We start from the raw sequence: 20394 nt of genomic DNA, 5'->3' as shown, positions 1-20394 counted from the left end.
ATGCGACAGCTTTGGCTGGTTGCCATCGGTTACTCTGCGGGAGCAAAAATATCCAGAATCAAGGATTTTCGTGTGTGCAGTGCTCACTTCAGCGAAGACGATTACATCTATAATATATAATATAAAAACATTATAGGGATATAGGTAGGCTGCAATTTGCTGAGAAAACTATTTGATTGAACACACACACAATTGAGGTTTTGTGTTGCAATAAATTACTTTCATCATCATCTGTTCCGTCTGACATTGTGCTAAAATTGGTTTCAACATCAGAAGTTTCGTAGTCAGATGTTGTCAGCGAGTCGCGCTATCAACAGCTGATCGGAACGTGCGCACTGTTGACGTTGACAGCAGCGCGGATTGACAGAAATGGAAAGAAAATAGTGCCGATTAAAACTGAGGTATGAATTTTGCCCGGCGTGTTTTTTGTTATGTACATTAATCAAGCTTTGAAACGCAAATCATTTTTTCACGTAAAAACGCACAGTTTTGTGGCCCCGGAAACTAACCAGGACTACTTTCTTGAAAAACTTCCAGCGGCCAGAACTCTGACCAGGGAGGTGACAACAGAGTGGGTCCGTGTGTATGCACTATAGTGCTGGTAAGGATTGCATACAACCTCATGTCATAAATGGGCGAACTAACCCTTTAAAGGATAATTCCGGTATTTAACACCTTGAGTCTATATTGTAGTTTGTTTTGGATGAACAAGAGTGGTGGACAACATTTTTTTGACAATGGTTCCTCTCTCGAGTTTTTGACTATAATAGAATTGGCCATGGACCCATTGGATAAAACACGACAGAAACTGTATTTCGCAACACTTTTTGTTTCTGGAACATCAACTAACATCACTAATCACTCGGTGAGTTGCACAGTTTTGAAAACTAATGTTAAAGGTTGTTTTAATGACATTTTCGGACATGGCCATTGACTCCAATGTTAAATGGGTCCATGGCCAATTATTTTATAGTCAAAAACTCGAGAGAGGAACCATTGTCAAAAAATTTTTGTCCACCACTCTTGTTCATCCAAAACAAACTACAATATAGACTCAAGGTGTTAAATACCGGAATTATCCTTTAAGCTTAGTCCCAAACTAAAATGCATGTTTGAGCTGTTTTAACTGAAAGCAGCTTGCACTAACATATCTTAATGGATAACTCTCGTCACAATTTAACCTAGGCTCTTTTTGTTAATCTACCCGAGTCAAACATTTGTGTAAAAGCATAATTAGAATCGAAATGCCACTTTTAAGTTTGACCATATTTTCGTTTTCGGTCAAAATGCCTTTTGAATGGGAGTATCACCAGGGGCTCTACACATGAACTCGAGCAATGAGAACATTGTTTGTGTACACAAAGTTTGCTAAAAAGAAAGGTTTTGTAAGACTCACTTTATCAGTTAGTGTTTCCGGTGGCTGGAATTTTGTCAGTCAATAGTAGTCGATCTCCGAATGCAACGTAACATGAGGAGATTAAAGATGGAAAGCTCCTAAAGCTTGTTTACATGAGATATTGCCATGAGCTAGGTGTCCAAGTTATCATGCTTTTCATTGGAATTACAAGTTCATGACATTTCCTCAAATGGAGTCAGTTCATTACGTTGCATTCAGAGGTCGACTACTTTTGACTGACAAAATTCCGGCGGACGGAAACACTGTAAGTTGTTCAAAATCTTTATTTTTAGTAAACTCTGTGTACACAAACAATGTAGTCAATGCTCTAGTCTAGGTCATGTGTAGAGCCCCTGGTGATACTTCGATTACAGTTTCATGTTGTTTCGAGCCTTCTTAGTGTTTTAGCGATTTATTCACTTAAAGGTGAAGTTTCCATTCTAATTATGCTTTTGCATGAATGTTTGACTCAGGTAAATTAACAAAAAGAGCGTAGGTTCAATTTTGGCGAGAGTTATCATTTAAAATATGTCACTGCCATTGTTTTGTTTTAAGATGCACATCAGTAAAAAAAAATTCTAAGGGACATTTATTAAAGATGCTTACATGTCCTAATTGAACTAAGGCTTAATCTAAGCCCTGTTTGTGAAACCAGGTCATTAAGTAAATTATGCTTGCAGCAAATCATTGTTAATTTCATGATATTTTTCTACCTTGTTTAATATCCATTTAGCATTTAACTAGTTGTAATGTTATATCTCACACTGCTAGAGACCTTGAGCTTGTAATTTACTTTTATACATTTATAAGTACCGATTTTACTGATGTAACCTTATGGCAGAAAGATGATGTTTAAACTTTGTTAATAAGATGAATCAAGTGTACAAGGACAAGTAAATTACCTGTAAATATTCCTCAAATTCGCCTCGTTTGGAGGACAAGAATTCATAATTCTTTGGTCCAATGATTCTTTTGGAAGGAAGTTGAGCATCCTGGAATGGGCCTGTAATACAAAATCAAACTACAGAGATAAATAAACCACAAACATGTAGGCTCAGTCATGAAGAGAGAGACAATAATTAACTTTACCATGAAACTCTGTGAGTTTAGATTCAAGCACATAAAACTCCACGTATCTTCTGTACACAGACCAGCTCTCAGTCTCATGCCCCACTGCAAAGCAAACAAGAACTTTCACAAAGTGGCTCTGTTCTCACAAGACATTGACGTAATAAAAAAATGTTTATTTATTTAGTCTAAATGTAGTTTTGAAACTCACCATTCTTCCTGTCTTTGCGTTCCACGTCGATGCAGAAGACTGGGATGCGCTCTTTCTTAACCTCGTCCTCAAAAAAATCCACATAAGGGATTGAGATGGTCCAAGCGGAGAGGTTGCGGGATGATCCTGGAGTTCCAACCCCCTCCACAGGTACTGGAGAGTCATCCTCAAACACCATCACTGCCTCCTCCACCTGACCGCACAGAACAGCAAATGTTCGGCCAGCCATTTCAATCATTTTTAGCACCAAAATGGATTCCAGTGCCAATTAAAATGCATGCGTTTTTGTGTGCACGTGTATCAGTGTAAAAGTTTCTTTTTACAATATGTTTTTAAAGCGTTGAGTAAATAATTAATAAACAATTAATAAACTAGCTGCTGTGTTTTGGACCAGCTATAGTTTGAGTCCTCACTAGAACCAGGAAGTATGACCATATATCCCTGTTAGTCATTATAATTTGAACACACATCTGTATACTGTATCAGTGTAGACAGTCATTATAATCTGAACACACATCTGTATACTGTATCAGTGTAGACAGCGTCAGTCATTATAATCTGAACACACATCTGTATACTGTATCAGTGTAGACAGCATCAGTCATTATAATCTGAACACACATCTGTATACTGTATCAGTGTAGACAGTCATTATAATCTGAACACACATCTGTATACTGTATCAGTGTAGACAGCATCAGTCATTATAATCTGAACACTCATCTGTAAACTGTATCAGTGTATCAGTGTATCAGCGTCAGTCATTATAATCTGAACACACATCTGTATACTGTATCAGTGTATCAGCGTCAGTCATTATAATCTGAACACACATCTGTATACTGTATCAGTGTATCAGCGTCAGTCATTATAATCTGAACACACATCTGTATACTGTATCAGTGTAGACGCGTCAGTCATTATAATCTGAACACACATCTGTATACTGTATCAGTGTAGACGTGTCAGTCATTATAATCTGAACACACATCTGTATACTGTATCAGTGTAGACGTGTCAGTCATTATAATCTGAACACACATCTGTATACTGTATCAGTGTATCAGTGTAGACAGCATCAGTCATTATAATCTGAACACACATCTGTATACTGTATCAGTGTATCAGCGTCAGTCATTATAATCTGAACACACATCTGTATACTGTATCAGTGTATCAGCGTCAGTCATTATAATCTGAACACACATCTGTATACTGTATCAGTGTATCAGCGTCAGTCATTATAATCTGAACACACATCTGTATACTGTATCAGTGTAGACGCGTCAGTCATTATAATCTGAACACACATCTGTATACTGTATCAGTGTAGACGTGTCAGTCATTATAATCTGAACACACATCTGTATACTGTATCAGTGTAGACAGCGTCAGTCATTATAATCTGAACACACATCTGTATACTGTATCAGTGTAGACAGCGTCAATCAATATAATCTGAACACACATCTGTATACTGTATCAGTGTAGACAGCGTCAGTCATTACAATCTGAACACACATCTGTATACTGTATCAGTGTAGACAGCGTCAGTCATTAAAATCTGAACACACATCTGTATACTGTATCAGTGTATCAGCGTCAGTCATTATAATCTGAACACACATCTGTATACTGTATCAGTGTAGACAACGTCAGTCATTATAATCTGAACACACATCTGTATACTGTATCAGTGTCAGTCATTATAATCTGAACACACATCTGTATACTGTATCAGTGTCAGTCATTATAATCTGAACACACATCTGTATACTGTATCAGTGTAGACAGCGTCAGTCATTATAATCTGAACACACATCTGTATACTGTATCAGTGTAGACCGCGTCAGTCATTATAATCTGAACACACATCTGTATACTGTATCAGTGTCAGTCATTATAATCTGAACACACATCTGTATACTGTATCAGTGTATCAGCGTCAGTCATTATAATCTGAACACACATCTGTATACTGTATCAGTGTAGACAGCGTCAGTCATTATAATCTGAACACACATCTGTATACTGTATCAGTGTAGACAGCGTCAGTCATTATAATCTGAACACACATCTGTATACTGTATCAGTGTCAGTCCTTATAATCTGAACACACATCTGTATACTGTATCAGTGTATCAGCGTCAGTCATTATAATCTGAACACACATCTGTATACTGTATCAGTGTAGACGCGTCAGTCATTATAATCTGAACACACATCTGTATACTGTATCAGTGTAGACAGCGTCAGTCATTATAATCTGAACACACATCTGTATACTGTATCAGTGTAGATGCGTCAGTCATTATAATCTGAACACACATCTGTATACTGTATCAGTGTAGACATGTCAGTCATTATAATCTGAACACACATCTGTATACTGTATCAGTGTAGACGCGTCAGTCATTATAATTTGAACACACATCTGTATACTGTATCAGTGTAGACGCGTTAGTCATTATATCTGAACACACATCTGTATACTGTATCAGTGTAGACAGCTCAGTCATTATAATCTGAACACACATCTGTATACTGTATCAGTGTAGACAGCTCAGTCATTATAATCTGAACACACATCTGTATACTGTATCAGTGTAGACAGCTCAGTCATAATCTGAACACACATCTGTATACTGTATCAGTGTCAGTCATTATAATCTGAACACACATCTGTATACTGTATCAGTGTAGACAGCGTCAGTCATTATAATCTGAACACACATCTGTATACTGTATCAGTGTCAGTCAATATAATCTGAACACACATCTGTATACTGTATCAGTGTAGACAGCGTCAGTCATTATAATCTGAACACACATCTGTATACTGTATCAGTGTATCAGCGTCAGTCATTATAATCTGAACACACATCTGTATACTGTATCAGTGTATCAGCGTCAGTCATTATAATCTGAACACACATCTGTATACTGTATCAGTTTAGACAGCGTCAGTCAATATAATCTGAACACACATCTGTATACTGTATCAGCGTCAGTCATTATAATCTGAACACACATCTGTATACTGTATCAGTGTAGACAGCATCAGTCATTATAATCTGAACACACATCTGTATACTGTATCAGTGTAGACAGCGTCAGTCATTATAATCTGAACACACATCTGTATACTGTATCAGTGTATCAGCGTCAGTCATTATAATCTGAACACACATCTGTATACTGTATCAGTGTAGACAGCATCAGTCATTATAATCTGAACACACATCTGTATACTGTATCAGTGTAGACAGCGTCAGTCATTATAATCTGAACACACATCTGTATACTGTATCAGTGTAGACGCGTCAGTCATTATAATCTGAACACACATCTGTATACTGTATCAGTGTAGACAGCGTCAGTCATTATAATCTGAACACACATCTGTATACTGTATCAGTGTAGACAGCGTCAGTCATTATAATCTGAACACACATCTGTATACTGTATCAGTGTAGACGCGTCAGTCATTATAATCTGAACACACATCTGTATACTGTATCAGTGTCAGTCATTATAATCTGAACACACATCTGTATACTGTATCAGTGTATCAGCGTCAGTCATTATAATCTGAACACACATCTGTATACTGTATCAGTGTAGACAGCATCAGTCATTATAATCTGAACACACATCTGTATACTGTATCAGTGTAGACAGCGTCAGTCATTATAATCTGAACACACATCTGTATACTGTATCAGTGTAGATGCGTCAGTCATTATAATCTGAACACACATCTGTATACTGTATCAGTGTAGACGCGTCAGTCATTATAATCTGAACACACATCTGTATACTGTATCAGTGTAGACATGTCAGTCATTATAATCTGAACACACATCTGTATACTGTATCAGTGTAGACGCGTCAGTCATTATAATTTGAACACACATCTGTATACTGTATCAGTGTAGACGCGTTTGTCATTATATCTGAACACACATCTGTATACTGTATCAGTGTAGACGTGTCAGTCATTATAATCTGAACACACATCTGTATACTGTATCAGTGTAGACAGCTCAGTCATTATAATCTGAACACACATCTGTATACTGTATCAGTGTAGACAGCTCAGTCATTATAATCTGAACACACATCTGTATACTGTATCAGTGTCAGTCATTATAATCTGAACACACATCTGTATACTGTATCAGTGTAGACAGCGTCAGTCATTATAATCTGAACACACATCTGTATACTGTATCAGTGTCAGTCAATATAATCTGAACACACATCTGTATACTGTATCAGTGTAGACAGCGTCAGTCATTATAATCTGAACACACATCTGTATACTGTATCAGTATATCAGCGTCAGTCATTATAATCTGAATACACATCTGTATACTGTATCAGTGTATCAGCGTCAGTCATTATAATCTGAACACACATCTGTATACTGTATCAGTGTAGACAGCGTCAGTCAATATAATCTGAACACACATCTGTATACTGTATCAGCGTCAGTCATTATAATCTGAACACACATCTGTATACTGTATCAGTGTAGACAGCATCAGTCATTATAATCTGAACACACATCTGTATACTGTATCAGTGTAGACAGCGTCAGTCATTATAATCTGAACACACATCTGTATACTGTATCAGTGTATCAGCGTCAGTCATTATAATCTGAACACACATCTGTATACTGTATCAGTGTAGACAGCATCAGTCATTATAATCTGAACACACATCTGTATACTGTATCAGTGTAGACAGCGTCAGTCATTATAATCTGAACACACATCTGTATACTCTATCAGTGTAGACGCGTCAGTCATTATAATCTGAACACACATCTGTATACTGTATCAGTGTAGACAGCGTCAGTCATTATAATCTGAACACACATCTGTATACTGTATCAGTGTAGACAGCGTCAGTCATTATAATCTGAACACACATCTGTATACTGTATCAGTGTAGACACGTCAGTCATTATAATCTGAACACACATCTGTATACTGTATCAGTGTCAGTCATTATAATCTGAACACACATCTGTATACTGTATCAGTGTATCAGCGTCAGTCATTATAATCTGAACACACATCTGTATACTGTATCAGTGTAGACAGCATCAGTCATTATAATCTGAACACACATCTGTATACTGTATCAGTGTAGACAGCGTCAGTCATTATAATCTGAACACACATCTGTATACTGTATCAGTGTAGACAGCATCAGTCATTATAATCTGAACACAAATCTGTATACTGTATCAGTGTAGACGCGTCAGTCATTATAATCTGAACACACATCTGTATACTGTATCAGTGTAGACGCGTCAGTCATTATAATCTGAACACACATCTGTATACTGTATCAGTGTCAGTCATTATAATCTGAACACACATCTGTACACTGTATCAGTGTCAGTCATTATAATCTAAACACATCTGTATACTGTATCATTGTAGACAGTCATTATAATCTGAACACACATCTGTATACTGTATCAGTGTAGACAGTCCCGTGTAAAGTCACAGATCCGACAATATCAAAACTAGCAGGAGCTTGATTAAATAAATGCTTTGATTATGAGGACATTTTAAGCAATGAAACTTGCAGGATATTTTAATGGTATGAAGACCTCTTATGCCAAAAGATCAAGGAAAAGTTGACTTCTCATGTCATGCCCCTTTTAAAATATAATTTTTTATTTTCACATAGTTAAAGAAAATTCTTAAATAGTTCTTGCTATAGTTAAATAGTTCTTGCTAAAACAGTTGCTGCTATGATACCGAAATTCGTATCGAGCACTGTGAAATTTTACTGGTATTGACTACTGAAATGTTGGTATTGTGACAACACTAGATCTGAAACCGTTCAGTGTCAGCATGTTTCTAAATGTTTTGTCTCACCGTGTCGTCTTCTCCTTCAATCATGGCATATTGTGGTAACATTGCGCCCTCCATTGTGCTGCTCTTAAACACACCCTTTATCTTGCTGCCAATTCGGCCGATCCCAAACGACTCACCACGCTTCGACGTGTTCCTGTGCGCAAAAACACACAGCGGTCACAAATTCTGAATGGTTGCTTAAAAAAAGACATACAGTACAGCACACGACACTGCAATAAAGTCACATGACCAATGACAAAAAAAATCATAATCACAGGAAATTATGGATTTACCTAAGAACATGAGCAATACAGATACAGGCTCAAACAATGCAAGGCAATGCAGACAGTCCAGTAAACCCATGCAGCAATCCTGTTGCCTGTGCAGAACTCGGACCAATTTTACCTCCAGAAAACACTTTCTGACAGGCAAACTGGTCTAAGATGAGCATGGGAACATCTTCCACCCCAGACTTACTTCCTGGGGAGGGCTGGTGATACTGTAGGGCGACGTGTTATAACAGATGTGGGTGAGGCTCTGGAATTGACCACTGGAGACCTGTGGCCAGTGACATAATTCCTAGCCAAAGGGATGCTGTCAAGTCTAAATGAAGCAAATAAGCATGCCAGCACAAGTAATGATGGGGAAAAAAGAAGAAAAAAATACACATCAGCACTAAAAGGACAGCTGGAGATGGGAGAAGACAGATTCGAATGCACATCAAATTATCATTCATTACTAGTTCGTTTACATGAACATTTGAAAAAAAAAAAAGAAAAAAAAAGGATCTAGTGCGAGTAGCCATAAGTCGTCAGCAGTTAGTTTCAGCTTCAGATGGCATTCGCCATTCGCTGACCACCTAACTCCTATTGCACACAAAACTGATCCAATCAGATTGCCCGACAACGTACTATCCATGAGTCAGAACAAAACTGTGTTTATGATATATGAGCTTGTGAGAAAGAAGTAGGTCCTGGATTTGCCAAAGTTTGAGAGGTGAGCATCAAATGTTTTCCACAGATTTCCAGTTCATGGAAGCATGCAAACTACTGTAGATATATACAAGGACTTTGTTACATTTTGTTTTCCCTCTGAGAAAAAAAACCCCTGTATTTTTATCTTTTGAACGGACAGTAATTCTTCTCACAGTAAGTCTACATGCATTTCTGCTTGTGTTTTCTGAACTGTTCTCGTCCTGAATGAGCTGTTACTGTCAGGGTTCTCATCTGCGGTTCTGTCTGTCTTGTTTTGTTCAATGTTTCTTTGTTTGTCTTCTACTTAAGACACATGGCTCTGTCTTTGTTTAAGTTGTCCATGTGCTCCTCATTGTTCATCTTTCCTGTCTACTGTTCCGGGACTGTGACCAGCTCTTCTCCTGCCATATCTTGTCTTGTCTTGTCTGCCGACTTGTCAATAAACCTGTAAACTCATCCTGCATTTGAGTTCTCTCTCACAGATCTGTCACAGTATCCAGACTTTATGTCTCCACAGGGAATCAAAGGTCTGGTTACACAAGACAGGTCAGGCAGTGAATGTTAACAGCTCCACAAACTCCTTGATAACTAGCTGACTGAAACAACTGGCAACTGTAACACTTAGCAACTGTTGGGCAGCTGTAACACTTAGCAACTGTTGGGCAACTGTAACACTTAGCAACTGTTGGGCAGCTGTAACACTTAGCAACTGTTGGGCAACTGTAACACTTAGCAACTGTTGGGCAACTGTTGGGCAACTGTAACACTTAGCAACTGTTGGGCAACTGTTGGGCAACTGTAACACTTAGCAACTGTTGGGCAACTGTAACACTTAGCAACTGTTGGGCAACTGTAACACTTAGCAACTGTTGGGCAACTGTAACACTTAGCAACTGTTGTTGCTGTATTTGCCCCCTTCCGACAGTGAGCCTGTCACACTCACCAATGAACAGACAATAGGCAACACACTTAAGGACTGCATTTCTGTTTAGGTGAAGCTCAGTGAAATAAAAACAGGACAAAATAGCCACCATAGTGACCGCACAAACAGCAAACTGTTGTAATGGACTGGTTACAGTTCAATGATGGATTATCTCGACAGAAGAAATGAACCGGAGAATATGTCAAAGAAGGTGGAGCGTCAGATCCACAACTACCTATTACAGACCAATGGTAATTCGAAGGTGTTTACCAGTCAGAGCGAACCATTCTGGAAAGCTATTTCGAACTCTAGAATCGAACTCCAAATGACTTCAGTTTGGCCTGATTTAGTTCAAAATTACATTTTGTTTTTTCGTTTTACTTTGAAGTATAAGGGCCTGTACTGTTGAATTGACTTGAGCTGAATAGTCTTCTGTACAGATGATTTATAGTTGAACTGAGTTTTTTTTTGACTGATGAACGTAGCAACATTGACACTGTTATTGAACTGAATGAAATCCACACTGAACTAAACTGAGCTGAATCATTACACTACTGTTTTCTGTAGAGCCGTTTGCAGTTGAAATAGAAGTCTTTTCATAAATAATACATTTTTATTTTATGGTTTAGAACTGTGAAGCTGCTTTGAAACAATTTGTATTGTATGATGTGCAATAAAGATACAGCAAGATGGAGATTGTCTTCACGGTGAGCTCCTGTTCCACATTCATTCGATGCCAAAACAAGGCATTTAAAAACGTGATGGGATCAGTGGGAAAATTCAGAGGCAGTCGCTTAGTTGATCAACCATCTTCCATATTAAAGGTGCTATAAGCGATGTCACACATTTTTTAGGCCAAAACATTTTTTGTCACATACAGCAAAGATCTCCTCACTATCCGCTAGCTGCCTGTCCCCTGAACACACTGTAAAAAAAACGTGGTCTCTGTAGACAGCCCAAGCTCCAAAAACGGCAACAAAAACAAACTGTGCCAACCCGCACCACGAAACATAACAAACCGTGTTCCAGCCAATCACCGACAAGCAGGGTTTGGGGGGTTAGTGTGCGCGCACATGAAGGGGGGTTGGAGGAGAGAGAAGCATGAAGAGGGAAGTTAGAATTATATTCTCTTTAAGTTTGATATGGCCGACACATGACCAAAGAGACAACGTTCTGATGAACAAATTGCAAAGAGGGAAAAGGATAAGGAACGCGAAGTCCCGAATTTACATTGGAAAAGCCTTTGAAAGGTGGCGAGAACTCCGCCGGCAGAGGGGCTTCCAATCCGACATCCAGGTAGCTCTGTTTTTGCTGGACAGGTGGGTAAATTAATTTTTTCGTTTTTCTAAATGGCCGACCAACACAAGGATATAATTAGCTAGATCTATGCAGTCAGCGCTAATAGTGAATACAACAGGTTTCTAGCAGCTAGCGATCGATCTCTATTGTAAATGATCAAGCAAACTCACAGTAGGGCGACAGCTTGTGTGAATGATTGTATTCACCCACTGTTTGTTATGAATTTGAATATTCATTTATAGGCTATTGACAACTTTGACTAAATTTGTTTATGAAGGAGCCGTTGTTTATGCTCACTGGGAGACGAAGGGAGGGGGAGGGGACGGGATGAGGAGGAGGGAGGGTCTAGCTAGCCTCCATTTTGTTTGACATTACTTTGAATGTCAACAAGAAGTGACGTCACCCAGCATCGCTTAGAGCACCTTTAAGTGTTCAGTGTGAGAGATCCTCAATCACAGTGTCAAGTTTTCAGCAAAGTCAGATGATTGTTGAGATATTCCAACACATTTTTGGGTTATTTTGAGTTCAGAAAAGAGCAGCTGATTTAACAGCAAGCTTTTCACACTGTGTGCAGTCTGACATCCAGCTGGAAAAACTGGCAGAAGAATGTAAAAACCATCTCCTAGAATCCTTCTGATGTGACAACAAAAGAACCAAATGGGGAAAAAAAGTGTTCAACTTTCTTCAAATATAGAATAGGGCTGGGCAATATAAGAAGAAGAAAAAAAGTCATCTGATAATATTTCATATAGTGAGGAACAAAAGTCTGAGATCACATGGGAAGTCTGGTATTTTATTCATGTAAACATTGAAATTATTAGAAAGTTTTAGGATTTGGACATAGTTTCCACTGAATCACACCAGACATTCTCAGATCATATCGGAGGTTCAGTTCATGTCAGCTTAATTTGATGCTTCTATAAAACAAGAAGAGATTTCATGTCTACATCATTTTTTAATTCAACTTAAAACTACCGGTAATTATTTTTCAGTAGTAATCTAAGACTCTGAACCCACTGTACATATATTTTGACAATACTTTGTTATGAAAAACATTTGTTGTGAAAATGTTTAAAGGGGTTAATATTTTCAATTAATGTAACATTCCATAACCTTCAGACGCAGTAAAAATTAAGTGAGTTATGATATTAACTATATTCATATTGCCACAAAAGCAGTATTGAATATATTGTAAATATCTGATATATTGCCCCTCCTATCAAACGGTCTAAATGTTCTTCATGACATTGAGATGCGTTTTATGGCTTTCAGGCAGCTTTATAAGGCATGCAGTGAGAGCACTGGACAACAGCCACTTGAACCTCCATAAATACACTTACCTTAAATCATCCAAACTCAAATTCCTGGAATAACAGGCAAAAGGGGTTACCATCTACCCCACATATGTCTCTCACTGCTACACATGTACACGTCTATGAAGTGAATAATACTCACTCTTTGATAATGAAGCACATTCATGTTATATGAGCTTTCTCTCTCATACAGAATATACAGCAAAGAAAGGTGCCATTTAACCGGGTGTAAATAGTAATGAAAATGCTAGTTTTTGTTTTTGTTTTTTGGAACCCATTCAATATGACAATACAATATTTAAATTACTATTTGTTTTATTACAACAAAAACTAAACAAAAAAATATATTACTAGTAATTATGCTATTGAACTGTAATATATATATATTTTTTATAATAATAATGTTATTTAGAACAACAGCAAAATTACAATAGAAATGTTTATGGCTGTCTTAACTTCTGTGCTTTCAAATCAGTTGTCAATAGGGGTGTAACAATATATTGTGTCTCAATATATCGCAATACAAAAATGCAACAATATGTATCGTGGATAGTGATCTCTATTGTGAATAGTTAAACCCAAAATGAAAATTTGTGAGAAAATAAATCACGTTTACAGAGTTTTAGTGTCAGTACTACATCAAACTACTATACAGGTGAAACTCGAAAAATTTAATATCGTGCAAAAGTTTATTTATTTCAGTAATTCAACTTAAAAGGTGAAACTAATATATTATTTAGACTCATTACATGCAAAGTGAGATATTTCAAGCCTTTATTTGTTATAATTTTGATGATTATGACTTACAGCTATGAAAACCTTTTCCTAATATTCTTATTTTGAATTTGGGGTTTTCATAAGCTGTAAGCTGTCAAAATTATAACAAATAAAGGCTTGAAATATCTCACATTGCATGTAATGAGTCTATGGGCCCTATCTTGCACCCAGTGCAATTTACTTTGTACACCGACGCATGTATCATTCTTATTTTGCACCCACGCACAGCAGACTTTTCCCTCCACAGACGCACGTTGGTAAATTACAGCGAAAAGAGGAGGCGTGTTCCGGTGCAAAAGTTCCGTGCTATTTTGGTGCTATTTTGCAGTTCTAGAAAACAATTCCGCCACTGACCAGGAAAAACCCAGTCTAAAGACAGTGGCGCGTTGCGCGTTAGTCATACGCTATTTTAAGGATGCGTGCTTGGCCATTATGTAGTGTGTGAACAACGTGCATCCACTTTGATTCTCTAATCTAAACAGACGCAGCAGCTTTCATTTTTGCAAATCATACATTATTACAAGGAAAAATATTAACACACGAGGGAAATCATTGTTGTGTCCATGAAGATGTGAAAAAAATAGGCATAAATCTATCTTACACATTTACCCAAATTATTACACGCCTGTTTAACCGAAGCTAATTTGGGTGGGTTTCTCCCATCACCATACATTGTCACTACTCTGTCTTTTACGGCCCTGACAAGAACTTCGGTCTCCTCGGCTGTGAACCGCTCCTGGCGTGCGCCTGGCAAATCCGTCGTTTTAATAGCAATCCGCCATGGAACAAGCGTGCCTGCTCTTAAAGGGAATGTGAGAGGACGCTCTGATTGGTTTATTTCACGTTACACCCAAACCACACCTATGAGTAATCTAGCTACTTCAGACCAACCCATTTTAGATTTGCGTCGGGCGCAAGACTCATTTATCCCGCCGGTATAATACCAACAGCGTCCGGGATCCGCCCACAAAATTACTTGCGTTTCGCTTTTGATACTTGCGTTTCAGATCGTTAAAATAGGGCCCTATATATTAGTTTCACCTTTTAAGATGAATTACTGGAATTAATTAACTTTTGCACGATATAAATTTTTTTCGAGTTTCACCTGTATATAATGTTGAATATAAAGTATAATAATGTAATGGAGGAATATTTGTGGGTCCTGATAATGTCTTTTGTTACCATTAAAAAGTGGCCAACATTATTTTAAATATATGTAGTCAGTGACGGAGTGCAAGCATATTTGTCTAAAATAATTCTGTATTTAAATTTTTCCATTGTCCTATTCATTTACAGAATGTAATACCAAATTTAGCATTTTAGATCAACGGTACATTTTTTGTTAACCTTTTAACCATATGTCTTCAAGTATCACGATAATATCGTATCGTGAGTTCAGTATCGTGATATCGAATCGTGACATGAGGGTATCGTTACGCCCCTAGTTGTCAGTAATTTCATAATCAAACTATGTATGAACAGAACTATTTTTAGCAATCTCAACTGTATTCTGCTGCTGTGTGAGTGTAGCAACACACGCACACAAATGCAAGAAAACTCACCTGTTTAGCTTTGAATTTCGAGCAGGAGACTCAGCACCCCAGAGCAGATGTCGAAAATACTGAGGATGAACAGAGACATGCGCATGATGGAGAGTTTAAACGCAACATCTTCAGCAGCTCTGAGAAAGCAATCCCTGGAGGTTACCTCATCACTGTGGCAGAACATGGGGGTGAAGACCTTCTCCAGCAGAGACAGCACATGCTCATAGGCCTCGAACAGACACCGCATCGTCTGCAGCTTCACCACGCCGGTGTACGGCCCCTGAGCGACTGAGGGAGAGAACAATGAGAGACAGTGGCACACAACACAGGTGCTGCACAGAAAGCTGTGATGACACTGACTGTTGTGGATCTCATCTATGATGAAGGGGTCAAAGCTAATCTTGTCGATGCTCTCCTCCAGACAGTACGTCTCGTAGATCTTCTGCACCTCCTCATGCAAACGCTGCATCTCTGTGTCACTCAGGTCAGGACACAGGATCCGGTCATTAAACTCCTCTACACACACAAAAACACACATTTACATTGGTTAAACACTGTGCACGTTAACATTATGCATTATGAACTTTCCAACAACTGCTGTTCATCGTTCACAATACGTCTGAACAATTTTGTCAACCTAGTTAACTAGTTAAAGGAATAGTTCACTTCGAAAATGAAAATTCTTTCATTATTTACTCAAGTTGTTTCAAACCTGTGTGAGTTTTTTTCTTCTTCTGCTGAACACAAAAATACTATGGGGTACATCGACTGTTACCCACATTCTTCAAAATATTTTCTTTTGAGTTCAACATAAGAAAGAAATTCATACAGGTTTGAAACAACTTGAGGGTGAGGAAATGATGAAATAATATTCATTTTGAAGTGAACCAATCCTTAAAAAGTTATACAATTTTCCAATACAATGAATAAAATCCTGCCAAACCAACTGCACTGATCGTATCATAACTATGAGAATTATGACTGTCAAAGAATAAATCACTTTTGTGGTCAAAAACTAATTTAAAATGCACAGCATATGTAGTGGGCAGCGTTCACTAAGACATTCCAGGGCACAGTGCGAGAAAGGTTCGCAACTTTTTTAATGGATCTTGGTGGACTAACAACGAAATGTCCAGCGGATAACGCTGCTAGGACAACTGCCAGACACCTCTAGAGGGCAAGAAGATGCATAGTACCAAACTAGCAAAGAACTAGCAGCATCGAAAACCGACTGCAGTGTCGCCTCACATCGCTTTTAACTGGCCCGATACAGACCCGATAAAACTAGACCTGATTCTGACCGAACAGCATTTTTTTAACCCAACCAGACCTGAATATAAAAGGCAGTGACGTCTACGCAGCCCTGCACGCCAGTGATGAGTGGTGACTTTTTCTTAACCAAAAAACAAGAGACGACAAATAAGAAATCTGTGTAGATTCAAAAGTATGCCCTGAAATTCATCCTCCGATCTTTCTTTGTATTTTTCATGTGAGCAGATATTGTGGTTTTGCCATCTACATGTATGATTACTAAAAAAATTTGGGCTGAAGTTGATTAATCTATAATCAATTTAGTTAAATTAACGCCATCTAATGGGTTAATCATTATTGTTATCCTAATGAATAATGTACTGGCACATCTTTTGGTGACAGAAACCCACACCTCCCCTTTGAGTTAGTGAGGGCACAGTCATGAGTTGTGTTGATGTTAGCAGTGAAGTACATGTCCTCACCCACAGTCAGGCAGAACTGCAGGACGTGTACCGCTCCTTCCTCCTTCAGGAAACTCATGAAGCGGAACAACAAATCCTGTTGCTCTCTGATCTCCTTCAAATCTAACTTCAACACCTGGCAGAATAACAAACAAAAGAAGCAACCTGTAAGGTTTTAAGAAAATTACTAAACTCAAGGACTCAAAAAAAACTGAAATGATATTGGAAGCACAGTGTGGAATTCATCAACCTTATCACTATACATCCCTTTTCTTTAGACGTCTTGATAAACCTGAAAGCGCCATGTTAAGGTGACATAAGTTGTACATACAGAGGATTTCTTGTTGCGTGTATCTGCAAACTTCTCCAGGAAGGGCACCAGAGCAGATGGAGGATCGTAGATTGGCTCAGGCTAGCAGAAAAATAACATACAAATATGAAGAAAAAAAAGAAAACCATTATTAAAACACACTTGGCAGGAAAGGCTGACTGAACAGTCTGTTATTGGTTTGTTTGAATCACTCACTGGACTATCATCAATGAAGATGAGCACCATGTGATTTACTGTGTCCTGCGGAAATATATGTGATTTATAGAGTGGATAAACAACTACAAGATTCACACACAGAAAAACAACTTGTATTTACATTTATATGTTTATATGTATAACAAATGCAGCTATTGCATAAAAAATACAAGCAAAATTTGGACAGTTGTAACCAGAAAATATTTATGGTTTAATGTCCTTATTTAATGTAACCTGTTACACTCACAGGATCAGCCACAAAGTCCATTATTGGCAGAAACACAGAACCTGTCATGACCTCTCGAATCAGCAGGGCCAAAGATCTGAGAGTAAATCACAGAGCATGAGTTTAGCAGAGGAACATCAACCGATCCTCATCAATTTTTTACGCAGTAATTCACGCCTAGAAACGGTCAGACATTAGTGGTAAAAAAATCATTAAGATGGTTCTCAAATCACTATAAATGGCCGTGTCTTTGATACATTGCTGTTCAAACATTTAGGGTCAGTACGATATCTTAAAGAAATTCTTTATTTTATTGACCAAGGATCCATTAAATTAATCAAAAGTGACAGTAACTAGACTTTTACATGGTTAAAAAAAAACTCTTTCCAATAAATGCTGTCCTTTGATTAACTTTATATCCATCTAAGAATCTTGGAAAAACAATTAGAAGAACAGTTTCCACAAAAATATGAAGCAGCACAACTGTTTTCAACATTGATAATAATAAGAAATGTTTCTTGAGCAGCAAATCAGAACATTAGAAGACTGAGTAATGAGTATCATTAGAGTAATGATGCCGAAAATTCAGCTTTGTTGTATAATTGTTCTAGTGCAACTTCACACGATCAACAAGGTGCATGGAAAGTTATTTATGGAGAATACCAGCAACAGTTGTGATCAGGCGGTCAGAACAAACAAAAGATGGAGCTAAAAAAGTAATGCTGTTTTATTTTGCCAACGCATTTCAGCAAACAGGCCTTCATCAGGGCTAAAATGTTACATGTGTACAGAGGTTATGATAAATAATGTATTATTTCCTCCAGTTGAGACACTTCAGATGAGCACTGTTCACCATGATGGTTTTGAATAGCTTGAAATATGATTGGAATCACTTCAACAAAGGAAAATACAGTAAAGTGCAACATATAGGCTCCATCACATTATGAGATGATATTTAATATATAATTGTGTGCTTCGGACATGGCTTTTATTGGTGAGACTTTTGTTTTTGTAAACAGGCTCCCAAAATTATATACAAATTTGGATTTAGATTTATCGGCCAATATATCGGTTATCAGCTTTCAAATATCAATAATTATCGGTTATCGGCAAAAAAATTCATTTCGGTGCATCCCTTATTTTTTAATTGTGGTTGTTTGCAAGTTAAAATGTTGTCCTTGTTTGTATTTATCGTAACCTATGTTCCCATGTAACCTTTTAACCCTGATGAAGGCATGTGCGCTGAAACACGTTGGCAAAATAAAACCAGAAAACAGTCATTTAAAATTGTAGTCATATTTTTACAGAATGTCTGATTAAATGCAGCCTTGATAAGCATAAAAGAAAAACTTCTTCCAAAAACATTTTAAAAATCTCACTGACCCGAAACGTTTGAAGGATATTGTATTTGTTGTGAGGTGTACCTGCAGTCTGTGGCTCTCGGCGGCATGACGTAAGGAAACAGCAGTTCTGTGAGTTTCCTCAAGTACAGCAGCTCATCTTTGCGGCTCCGCAGGGCCACATGCAGATCGGCACCGTACTCAGCTAGTGCTGCCTGCTGGAGGCTCTCGGTATTCTTCACTGATCACACACAATTTAAACAAAATAACAGATTATAAAAAATAACTAAATTAAATTATGGAAAACGTCATTTATACTCCTAAGTTTATACCATGAGTTACGACAGAGATGCTCCATTGGCGACTATAGGAATGGAAGTTAAAAGAACCGTCTTTTTGGTAGTTTTTTTTTTTCTTTTAATTTATTTGTTTAGTTTTAATTCTAGACCTAATCTCTAATATTTTATGATTTCATCACAGGACGCACCTTTCTGCTGTGCTTTTGCCATGATCTCAATGTGCTTCATAGCCGCTTTCATCATTTTGTCCATCACAAGTGAGGGCACATCCACCTGCAAGACCATTTTAGTCAGTATGCCACTTTACAGATGTATGTCAATTGTGCCATCTGTGTCAATAGATTGTGTAAAGGTGTATGTACTCTTTGTGCTCGGTGAGCCAGAACTGCAGCAAAGAAACGGATTGTTTGTCTCAGTTCATCCACACACGCTTCGTCATCTGTAATATCTCTGATTGCAGATCATCAAAAAAGAGGGAAAAAAGGTGAGTTGAATACTTCTTTAATTTCCCCAGCTAAAACGTTGTAATAAAAGCAACTTTTGCATTAAAAGCAGCCATACCTGTACCATGGGTACACAAAGTTCTCGAGAACTAACTCCAAAACCTGAAGATCAGTCAAGCAAAGTATTTATTAGTTAGATTTATGAATGTGCTTATATAATATATAATTTTACTTATGACTGGAGTAATGGCTCTACCTCTGAAATACTGGCATCCACTTTGGACGACACCTTTAAGTCCAGCCATGGCTGATAGTTCTCCAGCAGAAGGGTCGGTCTTTGGAAGAAAAACACAAATCCTTTATATAGTTCCATTTACATCTTCATTATTCAATCAAAAAAGTTTCACAAGCAAAATTGATGTTGTCTGTGGCGAGCATGGTGGGGCTGAGAGCCGTGGAAAC

General features: G+C 37.8%; 1 protein-coding gene across 4 annotated transcripts in view; it reads right to left on the bottom strand.

Annotated features, from left to right (window-relative positions):
• Positions 1–20394, bottom strand: part of snx14 (sorting nexin 14) — a 57389-nt gene that overhangs the window by 28514 nt on the left and 8481 nt on the right. For 2 of the 4 annotated variants that reach the window (XM_079639080.1, XM_079639081.1), the window contains exons 5-21: positions 20189–20267; positions 20051–20094; positions 19852–19939; positions 19678–19762; positions 19275–19431; positions 17872–17947; positions 17625–17669; positions 17430–17510; positions 17120–17234; positions 15747–15902; positions 15550–15674; positions 15405–15463; positions 13093–13116; positions 8579–8711; positions 2676–2868; positions 2486–2569; positions 2299–2399 (exon numbers count right to left, since the gene is read on the bottom strand). In XM_079639080.1, coding sequence (XP_079495206.1) covers positions 2299–2399; positions 2486–2569; positions 2676–2868; positions 8579–8711; positions 13093–13116; positions 15405–15463; positions 15550–15674; positions 15747–15902; positions 17120–17234; positions 17430–17510; positions 17625–17669; positions 17872–17947; positions 19275–19431; positions 19678–19762; positions 19852–19939; positions 20051–20094; positions 20189–20267 — 1645 coding nt within the window. The remainder of the gene's footprint in view (positions 1–2298; positions 2400–2485; positions 2570–2675; positions 2869–8578; positions 8712–13092; positions 13117–15404; positions 15464–15549; positions 15675–15746; positions 15903–17119; positions 17235–17429; positions 17511–17624; positions 17670–17871; positions 17948–19274; positions 19432–19677; positions 19763–19851; positions 19940–20050; positions 20095–20188; positions 20268–20394) is intronic. The other 2 variants (XM_079639082.1, XM_079639083.1) reach the window with 1 other exon arrangement.

Source organism: Phoxinus phoxinus (genome assembly GCF_949152265.1).
Source record: "Phoxinus phoxinus genome assembly, chromosome: 16".
In the NCBI taxonomy this organism is placed as follows: domain Eukaryota; kingdom Metazoa; phylum Chordata; class Actinopteri; order Cypriniformes; family Leuciscidae; genus Phoxinus; species Phoxinus phoxinus.
The sequence above is the reverse complement of the archived record's forward strand: the minus strand, read 5'-3'. Positions and strand labels throughout refer to the sequence as shown.